The sequence below is a fragment of the Gavialis gangeticus genome, unplaced genomic scaffold, assembly GCF_001723915.1.
Source record: "Gavialis gangeticus isolate Ggan-Ray unplaced genomic scaffold, GavGan_comp1, whole genome shotgun sequence".
NCBI lineage: Eukaryota > Metazoa > Chordata > Crocodylia > Gavialidae > Gavialis > Gavialis gangeticus.
This window is the reverse complement of record NW_017729019.1, coordinates 5,521,234-5,534,702: the sequence shown is the minus strand read 5'-3', so window position 1 is coordinate 5,534,702 and position 13,469 is coordinate 5,521,234. Positions and strand designations below refer to the sequence as shown.

The window sequence follows — 13,469 nt, the reverse complement described above, 5'->3', positions numbered from 1 at the left end:
GAAAAATGAGCTTTGGGTTTATAATTGCAACTGTGGAAGTGTACCAAAGAGCATCATAGTTATTTAATTACCTTTGTGTGTTACATACCTGTCCATTGAGATCTGCCAATAGCCCTGGTGAGAGACAGGGATCCAGTGGATAGGGCCAGTAAAGTAAGATTCATCAGTTCCACCAAAAGTGACCGAACTACCATTTTGGTTCCTAAAAATGATGAATGCACATAATATCTTGAAATACCAGTGTATTAGGTGCTGTACAGAAACAGAAACTAATTAAGACAATATCTTTGACATAGAATTAGTCTCAATAATGGACCATTCCTAAAGTAATTGCTTTCCTTCAAAAAACAGGGGGAAAAAATTTGCATTTATTTCTAACTGAATCATTTCAGAGAAATGATCAGTTTAAGTTTATTCCCACCAGCAAGATCATCACTTCTTTTTCACCATTTGCTGTTCCTCTGTTTGAAATCCTTTAAGTCATGTAGCAGGAGCAGGAGAGTGTGACTTTGGTGACTGATCACACATCACAACAACTAATGAATAATTTAGCTCTCCTAGGACACTTTTCACTAGGGGCATGAGAGCACTTTCAACAGCAGTATCCCCATTTTATAGAGCGAGAACCAAAAGCACAGAGAAGAACATTGCCTTGCCCCAGGTCATATAGCGAGTCAGGCCAGGATGAAACTCAGGCTAGCATCATAATCACTGCTTGCTAAAGAGTCACTGGTAACAGCCCACGGACAGGGAGCAGGACTTTGTTTCAATGAGGAGGTGATGTGTTCTTGTGGACAGTTCACCACCATGGAAGTTGGGAGAGCAGGGCTCTATTCCTGGTTCTACCACTGGTGATGGTGGCCTTAGGCAAGTCATTGCACCTCTGTATGCCTGAGACGTCACATTTATAAAATGAAGCTAACAACAGGAGGCAGAGGATTTTGGTTTTGGATTTTCCACCATACTCCCATGGAAATGCATCACTTCCGTGCTTAACAAGTCACTTACCGACTCAGGTACACTGAAAACAAGTGCTGCTGCACCAAGTTCTGGTTCATCATATTATCAAAGACAGGAATAAGCCTATCAGTAGCTAGATTTGGATAGGCCAGGCCCAGGATCCCATCAAAATTGCAGAAAATAAAAAAGATTCCTGGCTCGCTGGTTGCCAGTGCTAGCTGCTGGTTGGTGTCGATGAAGGAGGAGACCTGGGAAAGAGATGGATCAGTTCTTTAGCTCCTTATCTGGTCAGAAAACCACTGAGCTGATGGGAATTTGAAGCTCATGTCACATAAAGGCAATACTGAGGGGGTAAGTCTCTCCTTACAAGAGATGTTTTTGCTGCTCTGTGGTTTACCCATCCTGACAGCAGGAGAGACAGCTTGCAGTGGTCAGAGCTGCCCCAGAAGAGGGGTGAACACCAGAGTAAATGACTCAAGTTGTGTGTGTGTAAACCGTCTCCTCTGCCACAGAGGGACCAGACACAGTTACAGTGCCTACTGTGGGCAGCTCTCAATGCGTGAATATGTGCTGGGGACTTCACTGGAGGTATTCACCCCTGGAAAAGACAGACTGGCAGGGCTCTGGGGGATGGCAGAGTGGGTAATGTGCTTGCAGAATAGTCCCCTCCCCAGCTGCCTATTGCAAAGATGCTGGTTTAGCACTGGGTGGATGGCCTTTATGATTGTTTGGCCACTCACTTCTGGCACCACCTCTGTGGAGAGCTATATACGAATGGAGCCAAAGAAACCAGTGCTCCCATGGGGTGTGAAAGTGGCAAATACATGTGCTGTGAGTATACTCTGCATGGGCCTATGGCCAGGGCAGATGGCTGTTGTAACCCCATTACTGAGCAAGGATGAGCTTATAGGCTAGGGACAGACATTACACATAAACCTGTTTAAGTGATCAGAAACTGGTTTAAACCTGTAACAGAAAAGATGTTCAGTGCACATAAACCAATTTGAAATTGGCTGATACCAATTTGGGATAAACCTGGTTGAATGTAGTATCAAGCTTAACTGATTCGGGTCAAACCGATTTATGCAATGCCCACTGGCGATGTGTACGGGGTGCACACGAGTGCACATGCAACCCTGGCAATTGGTAATGCACCCACTGAGCAGCAGCACCTGTGGTCAGTCGACACTCACCACCCCCTACGCCCAAACTTCTGACATTGCTGGTGGCATGTGCAGGTGATCACTGACTGCCAGTTAGTGCTTGCCCCCCACTACCCCCATGCCACTGACACTGCTGTGGCCAGCTGCAGGAGCTCTCCACTCACTGCCAACATGCCCCTACCCCTGCCTCCACCGCCCCCAGGCTCTGGGGGCATTGCCTGCCCCAGACCCCTTCTTGGTTTGAGTTAAATCAGAGTCTCCCAGCATCCCAGCATGCTCTTTGGACTGGGCAAGGCTGTCTGCTGCAGAGGGTTGGGCTGGCCCCACCCCTCTGCTCTCTGGCTGCAGCTCCAGCACAGACTGCAGGTATAGCAGGGTCTACCTGACTTCCTCCTGCTCCCTTCCTGCCCCTCACTGCTCCCTGCTGAAGCAGGGATTCCCCCCCACCCCCAGCCTTACACAGAGCCCTCTCATCATTAGCTAGCATACCACACGCTGGCTATGACAAGACAAAGGCAGACAGGACAGTTCGTCTTAGGGCTTTTGGGAGCTAATGAACAGGTAGCTGGTAACATCCCTCCATTCCTTCCTTGCAAAAAGTTGTTTAAAAGCTCAAAATAATGAGAAAAGCCCTTTTTTGTTCCTTAATGAGCTGATAAACACAGAGCGAGGGGTGATAAACACTGTGTTATCAATTCCCTGCTGGGCTGCTGCGGGGTGAGGGGGAACCTGTCTCTAATCAGAGCATCCTGCTGGGGCCTGATGCGGCCCTCCTCAGCTCAACACTGAAAGGAAAGCAAGGGCTAGTCTAACACCCCCTGGCTTCTAGCCTGAGCTACTGCCGGCACGTGCCTGTATTTCTGGAATAAAAAGGGAATGTCTATACACCTCCAAGTTGGTTCAAGCTTTGCAGATTCACCTAACCTGCAAAGATTAAATAAAGATAGGGTCAGGCTTTTTGAATGTCTGCCCCCAGCCATAGAGCTACAGCCCTAAAAGGGTACTGTACAGAGGCAAAGTACCCCCTGTGAAGAGGTGACATCTTTGGAAACAGCATGACCTATGGCATGTGTCCCTGGGGCAGTGGGCCTATGTCCCACCTCTTAGCCAGGAGTTATGCACCTAAGTCCCTTTGAGGGTCTGTGCAGTGGTGCCTAATGGTACAGACGACAAACTTGTTTCATTGTTTGAGTAGCAGCCAGGGAGTAAGTCACTTTACTGAGAGACTTGGCATTTATTATCTCCTCCAGAGTGAGATCCCCAGCAGGTGTAAGGTGGCACAGTGCCACCCCATTTGTGAGTCACTGAAATAATGGGGAGGGCTGTAGTCGTTCTGCTGCATTAGTACTTACTATCACTGTATCAGATCCCACAACCCCGGCCATGCTGCCTGTGCCATATTGAATGGATATGCATTTCCTGGTGCTATGGTAGGTGGAAGATTTTGACGGATCAAACCTCCGGTGAAATTCTGCAAAAGAATATTAAGAAAAAGCATCAGCATCCAGCCTTACTCTAAAGAAGAGGAAAAAGCTCAGCACATAACTGTTTATTGTAATCAGTGCTGTTAACTTCATGTTGTGCATTTATAAGCACTTAGTAATATCCAAGGTATTTCTTTGGCTTCTTCCCACCTACCATGTTTTTCTTGCATCAAACACCTGTTCTCCCCCCTCTCCCCCAAATCAGGGTGTGTATATTAAGTAGGGAAAGTGGATTTCTGCCTGAAGTAGAAGCTCTCAGCTTTGATTTCTTCTCCAAGATCAAGTGTCCAGCAGCAGCACTGAGATTTCCTTTCAGGCAGTTGGGTGGTGGGGGTAAACTGATTTAATGGTTCATTGTTCTTCAGTCAACAGCTGTGAATGGTCATCTCTCTCTCTCTGTTTCTGTCTCTCACTCTCACACATTCTCTCTCTCTCTCTCTCTCTTTAATAATCTTGATTTCCATCCATCAATAAAGCTATCCTTTCTTCTGGCAGTTACCTGTCTTCTAGCTACTCTTCATGTCACTTCTGTATCACAGCCTGTCACAGATTTTTTTTAGCTCTGTCCCAGACCTATGAAACCATAATTCTGGAAATCATTTTTTCTTCATTTTTGCCTTCCTATAGACAAGGTGCATATTATTCCAGGGCATGTTGTATATGGGAAAATGTGGTAGTATTATAGTACCTCATAGTCTTTAATGCATTTATCCTCGTAAGTTCCCTCTGGGGAAGGGCAGGGCAGTGATGTTAGTTTTTGGGGATGAAAAGTGGATATGTGATACACCCAAGGTTACACTGGAATTCTTGGTCAGCAGAGTTTGAGTCTGACGGTGCAGACAGAAGTGCAGCTCCCTGCTGTGACTGAGAACAATTTGCAGGATACGTTCTGAGTTGCAAAAATCCCCCCAAACCAAATTGAAGTTCACTGTTGGGTCCAGGGGGAAGGGAATCTACTGCTGGCTGCAACCTGCAAATTATTTCCCCTGGAAATGGCCCCTCTTCCTCCCAGCCTGTCCCTTTTTCGTAATGGGAGGGGAGAAAGGGGGCAGAGGGAGCTCATTCTAGGGGTTATCCAGCCTTGGGGAGGGGGTCCAATAAACCCACCCTCCAGCAGGGGCTGAAAAAACCCCAAAACAAAATCCCTCTGTTCCCCACTCCCATTCCCAGACAGAAGTTACAGAAGATGATCTGTTTTGAAATGTCTTTATCTGATCCTTTATTTAATGAAGGTTTGCATTTTTGCCCAATTGGCCATTTCTGCAGCTGTCTGCAGCCACGCATTTCTTTTTGGTCACAGTTATAAGCTGCTTTCTGTAACTAAATTGGTTAAAAATTGTCCCCTCTGTCTGTCCCCTGAATCACTATCTAGTGCCTTAACCTCTGAAATCTCCAAAAATAGGAAAAGCCACCGAAGCAAGAGAAGAACAATTCAGGCATGGAGATAATATTGTGCAGATGGAAACGAGCCTGCCTAGAGAACTTCTTTATATTCAGATTTAAGTCCCTGTTCCTAAGCACCTAGTTAGTCTCATTGAAATTCAAGGGACTGCACTTATGCATAAGAGTTTGAAGATTTGGAGTCCCCTTTCCGAACCTTTATTGGCATTTGTGCATTGAAATGGTAACCAGGTCCCCACTCTGACAAACAATAATTCACCAATTTAAGATGAGCTCAGGAGATACCTATTCCAGATTGGCCCACTGATAACTATACAGCCCAAACCTTGGTAGCATTAAGATGGCTATTCAGCAATTGCTCAGCCAGTCCCACAGAAAACTCTGTCCCATCCCTGTATCATTGAACCTCACATTGGAGGTACTAAATTTAATGAGCATTAGGAAAAGTGCATTAATGCATGTGGAGACACATCCAGTATCATAAATTCCACTTACACATAGGCTTAACTTTACTTGCACAGAAAGTAAACCAAGGAAGGCAACTAGCATTGTGAGCAGAATTAAGCATGAACATGCTTGCAGAACAAGACATGCAAAAGGTAATGATTCTCTGTGGCATACTGGAGTGGTTTGAGATCCAGGGCTATGGGGTGCCACAAATTGTTAGCACTGTTGGGTGTGCAAACCCTAGTCAGAATGTAAACACAGAGATTTCACTTATAATCCACAGTGTTATAACCCTATTCAAGTTCTTTACAACAGAAGAATTGGTCTAGAATTTGTCTGCAGTCAAAAAATGAGTGAAAAGAAAGAGCTGGTATTTTGAGAAGCGTGTCTTAAGCCTATGCTGGGATTCCTTGAGCCTAAAAAGATTGAGAACCAGTGGCAGAGGGTCACCCTGGGAATTAGCTGTGAGCATGGGCATTAAAGCTAGGTCTCCTGAGTGGCAGATATAGGGTCTGTCACACACTCTGTTCCATCACACCGTATTAAAGGAGTAGTGTAGATGGGGGAGAAAGCATTCAGTTACTTACGGCAGGACAAACTCTGGCAGGTGATGGAGGGAACCCAGAGGTTGGATGAACCGGTATCAAATACAACAGTGAACTCCTGAGGAGGGGTTCCAATGGAGATTGTCCCAAAGTACTCTGCCTGTTCAGGGAAGAGAGACAACAGTGATTCTCAGCAGCTAGTTATATATACACGTGTGACCTCTACATCGATAATACTTCATTTCAGGCATGTGAAATGCTCACAGGAATAGGCACCGAAGGCCAGAGCCAATAAAGGACCTTTGCATCTGGACAAATCTCTCTTTAGGCATCTAGTCCAAACTTACTAGTGGGAAAGCCCCTTCACAGCTGCTGCCTCAGATTGCATGTGCCTGAATTCTGGGAGTGCTGCTGTTACTGACCTAAAGCTCCTAGCCATCAAGGCTCTACCCCACAACTGTCTAAGGTTTGCCAGGTGCAGCATTTACATGTGCATCCAGGATGGCAGCAAATTGAGCCAAGGTGGTGTAGCCCCCTGGCAGTCAGCCTGTCAGCCTGCCAGCCTGGAGCTGCTCTGCCCCAGCTCAAAGTACTGTGGATAGGCTGGTTGGGGCACAAATTTTCTCTAGTGCAGGGCTAGTTGGCAGGCAACCCCTGTACTGTAGCACCCTCATGCTCCAGCCAGTACAGGCCACCATCTACATGTGCATTGTGGTACACTACATAATGCTGCTGGTGGGGAGTACTTGTGTTGGGCAGTACTGTCCTACAGCACAGTTATTTTGTTTACTCCAGCCTAATAGCACTGCATGTGTAGACAGTGACACTAATTAATTACCTCTGCAGTAAAGTGTACATGTAGATGCCCCCACTGAATCCGCAGTGTACAGCTAGCCTTTGAGTAGGGCAAATAGGGCAGCTGCCCTGGGCATTGTGCTGAGCAGTAGACACACACTGCAATGAGCCTCAGCTCCAGTTTTTAGACTACAAGGCAGAAAAACTGCAGTTGAAACATGGGAAAAATCAAATTGAAAAGGCTTTTCCATTTGTGTTTTACATTGTGTCATTGGGTTCAGACAAGTTGGCTGCTCTGTATGCAAACATCTTTGTAGCTGTTAGCATTTTTCTGATAATGTTCATCACTGTTGCAACATGAGTCTGATAAACAACCATGTAAGATCAAGTCTGTGCCAAGAACAAAGTCATGGTTTGATGGAGGGTGGAATATCACAGTCAGCCAAAGACCCCTACTGGTCTTTGCTGCAAAAGCCTAAAAAGTTTTTCTTCAAACTAAATGATCCCTTCCATATCACCTGAGACTCTTTCAATAACACCAGCATATATTTTACTTCATTTGGAAATGTGGTCAGCTGTGTACAAGTATTTTCCATTTATTTTGGTAAATATATTTAGATACTTAAGTGGTTAAAATACATGCAGGTGCCTAAATGCAGCCCTAAGGTCCAGACCAAAAGGACACTGAAGCCAACAGGAGCCTTTCTACTGAATTCAGTGGGCTCAATCAGGGCACAAAAGCCCTTAGCACCAGGAGCACAGAGCTGTGCTGTCACTGCTGTAGCATAGCAGGACTTGCACATCTAACCCATAGATGCATAATGCTGGGTCTACTAGCAGGCACTTGCTCACCTGTAGGCATACCAGGTTAAATCCAAGTGTCAATACCTCCAGGACAGGAACAGGTACATGCACAAGGGAGAGCATGTGAAACATAGCTTATTCCCAGACACAAACATACTATATTGTATAGCATATTACATACACCTTTCCCCAAAAACTACTGCTGGAAATTGCAGTGTGACTTATGAGGGAAATATGGTACGAGCAGTTTCTGCCCATTACTGAGCAGAAGTGAAAGTAAAATCTGCACTCACAGGGAGCAGAACAATGAGCAGCCCAGCCTCTCTCGCTGCTGCTATTCAATTACTTATTACAAGGGAAAATCTTCTTTTCCCTTCAGTCTGCCTTTCAGAATCAAGGTACATATTTTATTCCAGGGCATTTTGTACGTGAGAAAATGTGGTGAATGGGGCTTTGGTCTATATTAGGGCTGTGCAAAACAGCACCGTTCTGTTTCACCTTCAGTTTCAACGGTTCGATGGAACAGTGTTTTGTCTCAAATTTAATTTCAAGTCAAAACAGCTGTTCCGTTCCATTCTGTCAAAACAGAAAGGCTGTTTTGCTGCTGTTTTGAGTTTTGCTGGGAATGGGAATTCAGCCCAGCTGGGCTGCTTTCCCATGCCCTGCATAAGATCGTGCCGGGGCGAAAGGCAGCTCAGCTAGGCTGCTTTCTGGCCCCATGCATTAGATCGTGCCAGGAGCTTCCCAGTCCACCATGCTAGATTGCTGGGCTGCCTCCCACCTTCTGGCATGATATAAAACGGAGGGCCAGGAAGCAGCCCAGGTGGGCTGCCTCACTATCCCCTGCCGGATCTTGAACTGGGAATGGGAAGACAGCCCAGCTGGACTGATTTCTCATCCCCAGCCTATGGTCGAAATGTTTTGACTTTCGAAATGTTTCGACCAACCTCATTTTGTTTTGAGGCTATTTCGATGGCCTTTGTTTCATTTCAATTTTGCTGTTTTGACCTCAAAATTGGTCAAAACAGTGTTGGAACAAAACAGCCGGTGAAATTTCACACAGCCCTAGTCTATATTGGCAGGCAGCCCTACCCAACCAATACATCAGCCTTGAGATCCCCAAGAAACCTGTAAAGCAGCCATAATGTACTTCCCTTCCTGAAACAAATCAATTGTATCAGAGCATAAACTCACACCAAAAGAGTTCATGAGTGGCTCGGAGAACCCCTGGGAAGCAAATGAGTGTGCATATTTGGTGCTAATGTCATAGCTGTAGTGCTTCAGGACATATTTCAGCAAGCCTTTTTCCCTCAGGACTTCCCTCAGTGTCTTCAATCTCTTCAAAGAAATCCTTGTGTACAAAAAACAAAACAAAACAAAAATAAAAACAACCAAGAACCCTAATGACTAAAATGCTCTTTTCAGACTTTTCTTGTGCACTGAGCCTAAGGGAAACAGTTTGCATTAAAGCCATCAACTCCCATGACATGTGCAATAGGTTTCCTTATTTGGCTGATTGAATGAACATTTTAAATCAATGGAAATACTCCTCTGCTTATCAAGCATGGATATAGTCTCACCACTGCCAGCAAAAGTGTCTTCTCCATTCGGAATGGCCTTGTCCTTCTCATAACTTCCCATCTCTTCCCAGACCTTATCCAAAAAGAGATCTTTTCTCCTTCCCATGTTTAAGCTTTCTACATTTCCTATCCCTCTGTTGTTAGATTAAATGACATGGGAGCCAGAAGGGACTGTGAGTTCATTTTATCTACATGATTTTTTTTTTAAGCAAGCTGGTTAGCAGCAGTGACAGATGAAGGAGAAGCAGTAAAACAGCAACTTACCTGGTAAAGCCTTCAGAGAGGGCAAAAAGAGCACAGAGAACCATGAAGAACTTCATCCCTCTGTTTCTACAGAGACTGCTGCAGATGCTGAGCTGTTGAACATAACTTGACTGCTTTTATAACCTGAGGTTGACCCTCCTCAGTGGGGAACCTCTGGGAAGTCAGTGTGCAAGAGAAATTCCAGCTCAGACTGGTGATAGCAGATCATTCTGTAAACACCCCAACAGCTGATCAAGGCCATAGCACACAACTGCTAACAGCAAAACATTGCACAGAAGAACAGTGCATGTGTTACTTACTGCAGCAGAATGTGCCTGTGATAATCATTTGGAATGTTTTAAGCTTCCGCTGGTTTATACTTTCCTTTTTGGATTCAGTTTTAATTTTCTCCCCTAGCCTTGGATAACATAACATGAGTCTTCAGCTGGTTTCACGTCCTGTTAGTCCATTGCCAACTGTGGAATCAATATATATACCTATATCCCAGCGCAGCATATTGAGTTTATTGATTCCAGCCCCTAACATCTATGAAAGTATGAAATTAGAGGACTAGGGAATGCAGCCGTAGAACATATGATTTGAGTGAGAACTACTGAGAGGCTGAGCTAGTGATGTAGACTAAATGAAGGTGCCAGTCAGAAAGGCAAAAGTGTTTAGGTGCCATCTTCTAGAAGCTAGATGCAATGTAGCAATGCTGCAGTCTGAAGATGAATGACTGGCTTCGCAGGCGATCAGTGGTAAGCAGTGGGACTGCCATGAAATGCCTGTGAAGTGGGTTCTGCACACTGCAAGCAGGCCATGAAAAACCCTTTGTCTCACCATGATTTAAGCAGGTTCCTTATAATAGCCTGCTTGCATTTAACAAACTCCTGTATGAGGCTGAACATGGACTGATGAATCCAAAACTGGTGGGACATACACCAGTACCAGGTTAACCTAGATTCTTTCCAGGTTAATTTTCCATGAGGTTGGGCAATTTCATGGTTTGTCTTCTACCTTTTGTATTGGTGTAATGTTAATTACAACGGTGTAAAATACCATCTCTCTCTGCCCCCAGTCTGCTAAAATGCCATCTCTTCCCTTCATCTGCTCTCTGTCCCTGCCTTTCCACTGCTCTTTCTACACCACTATCTGTCTTCTGCCCCTTTTCATAGTTTCATAGATGCTAGGGGCTAGAAGGGACCTTACAAGCTCATCAGTGTTGCGGCACTGTAGGGAGCGCTACTACACAGAGACACCCACCTCACTTTGCAAGACCCAAAACCTCACTTCAAGGGTCTCTCTCAGGGATCCTGCAGCTGACAGTCCCGCTTCCTGGAGAACCCCTGCAAGCCTAGGGTAACGCAGCCTCTACCCGGGCACTGGTTGCCTGCCTCTTATGAAGAATCTTTTCTGGGCAGCGAGTCTGCCACCACATTCAGGCATCCCTTTATGTGTTCCACTTTCATGTTGAACTCCTGAAGCTGCCATGCCTACTTTTGAAGCTTGGCATTGGTATTCTGCATTGTCTGCAGCCTTTGAAGTGGGGCATGGTCTGTTAGGACTCCCCACAAGTAGGACCTCAACTTGTTCAGTGCCCAGACTATTGCCAATCACTCCTCCTGCATGGAAGATATGCTCCATTTGTGGGGAATCAACTTCCTGCTTTTTTGGTATTGTGTCCCTTCATGTTCATGCAGGGGAACAGCTATTGCCCCAAAAGAGGGGACAAACTTTCTGTAGTACCTGGCCAGAACAATAAAAACTCTGACCTGTTTGTTAGCTTGTGGCAGTGGCCAGTTTAATGGCCTGCATCTTATCCCACATCAGGGTGATCTTGCTCCCAACCACAGTGTCCCAAATACACCAGTTTGCACAATGCCAACTGACATGTTTTTGCTTTCACTGTTAGTCCAGCCTCTTTAATCCTGTCCAGCACAGTGGTTAGATGAATCCGGTATGCGTCAAAGTCCTGGATGAAGATGGTGATGTCATCGATATAGGCCACTACAGATTTCTTAAATCCTTTTAGCAAGTTATTAATGAGTCTTTGAAAGGAGGCAGGAGAATTGCACATACCAAAAGGAAGGACTGTAAACTCAAACATCCCAAAGGTGTGGGGAAGGCGGACTTGGACATAGCATCCACATCTAGTGCCATCTGCCAAAACCCCTTGGATAGATTGAGAGTAAAGATGAACTTGGCTAAAACCAGGGTGTCAAGCAGAGAGTCCGTCCTGGGCATAGGGTAAGCGTTGTGGGTGGTGATCACATTCAGCCTCCTGTAGTCCACACAGAACCTAATGGATCCATCCTGCTTCTGGACAAGCACCAGCGGGCTTGCCCAGGGACTTGTCACAGGCTGAATCTTCTGTCTGCCCTGAGGGGGAAGATGATCAGGTAGGGGAAGCTTCTGTACCCCTGTCTCCCCCTCCCAATCAGCACACAGCACAGACTCCTCCTCCTGTTTCTCAGGGGATTCATCAGCAGAGGACATCCAAAGTATGACATTGTTCCTGTCATAGTAAGGTTTGAGCATGTTTACATGTACCACCTTAGGCTTTTTACCTGACTTATTCATGGCAACAACATAAGTCACATCATCCAGCTTCTACTGGATGATATGAGGACCTTCCCAAGCTGCCTGGAATTTGTCCTACTTTAATTGTAGGAAAACCATAACCTTATCCCATGGCTCAAATGTATGTGAGTGCACCTTTGTTGTACCAGACACTCTGCTTCTCCTGGGCCTGGGCCAGGGAGTCTCACATCACCATCATCGTGTCGATCAGCTTTTGGGGAAAGCCTAGCACATATTCTGATATTTTGGAGGAAGAGATCTTCCCTTCCCACTCCTCTTTCACAAGATCAAGAAGGCCCCTAACTTGCCTCCTGAACATCAACTCAAAGGCTGAGAACCTGGTAGACTCCTGAGATACCTCCCTGTAAGCAAAGAGCAGATGTGGAAGCTTCTCATCCAAGTCGTTGGGGTGAGAGTCCACATAGGGCTTCAGCATGCCCTTCAGGGTTTCACCCCCACCCCCCCACCCTGCGCCCCACACTCACTTGCAATTGGGTTAATTTTGTTTGCACCTCAGTTCTCTGTAACAGTGAAGGGCAGGCAGAAGATGTTCAAACAAGAAAAGTATCTGGTATCATGTACTGCCACAAGGAGATTAAGATATTTGAATGTGAATTTCCTATTTGGTGGCAATAATGAAACAAGTCAACTTGCAGATACCAGTGGAGATGGTCCAGCTCCCCAGTGTCGCCTGTTATTACCACAGAATCACTCTGTAGAGTCAGATGCAAACACTGAGAAAAGTGACCCTCAAGCAAAGCTAACACCACATAGCCCTTATCCAGAAATATAGGGAACATTAAAAAGAGATTTACATCATTTATATATGTCAATATAAAAAATACTGATAATAGCAGAAGGCAACAGATTGCATTTGTGACTTAGAGGAAAGAAAGAAGGAAATTGCTCTAAGGGGGCAGTCCCGCATTATCTGTTACCTGAGGAGCCAGGCATGGCTCTTGTGATGAACATAATTTTTTATGAATAGGGGACAGGCCTCTGTGGTGGGTTGCTTGCTGTGGAGTTCAATCCCATAGAGTTCTCTAACTAAACACGTGAGAAGAGGAAAACACAGACCCAGGTAAAGAGAATCCCACAAAACACTCAACTTTTATACTCAGACTTCTACCTGTGAAGAGATGGGTTCTTGAAAAGCTGAAAAGAAAGATGAAAGGGAACTTAAAGCTATTACAGGACCCTGAGACTTGGGAAGGTGAGAGGTGTGGGTGCTCTAAGACCTCTGCCCAGAGAGTCAGTGAGCGTCTGCGAGCCAGAAAGGTAACCTGCAGACAAGGGTCTAGTGTGCACCTCCTCTGCTCTGCCTGGGAGTGGAGGTGCAACATATGTCCTGCCCTCTTGTTCCTGTTCTGCACACCTCCAACCTCAGCAATGAGGCCATGGAGCCAAGCTAGTGGTGCTAAGTGTGTACTAAACATGCTTGAAATAGAAGCCTAAAGACTCACCTAT

General features: G+C 45.7%; 1 protein-coding gene across 1 annotated transcript in view; it reads right to left on the bottom strand.

Annotated features, from left to right (window-relative positions):
- LOC109295192 (embryonic pepsinogen-like) overlaps positions 1 to 9,499 on the bottom strand; it is a 13,499-nt gene extending 4,000 nt beyond the window's left edge. The window contains exons 1-6 of the mRNA XM_019513892.1: positions 9,444 to 9,499; positions 8,794 to 8,950; positions 6,043 to 6,160; positions 3,476 to 3,594; positions 1,009 to 1,208; positions 89 to 202 (exon numbers count right to left, since the gene is read on the bottom strand). Of these exons, the coding sequence (XP_019369437.1) occupies positions 89 to 202; positions 1,009 to 1,208; positions 3,476 to 3,594; positions 6,043 to 6,160; positions 8,794 to 8,950; positions 9,444 to 9,499 (764 nt within the window). The remainder of the gene's footprint in view (positions 1 to 88; positions 203 to 1,008; positions 1,209 to 3,475; positions 3,595 to 6,042; positions 6,161 to 8,793; positions 8,951 to 9,443) is intronic.
- Positions 9,500 to 13,469: the final 3,970 nt, after the last annotated feature.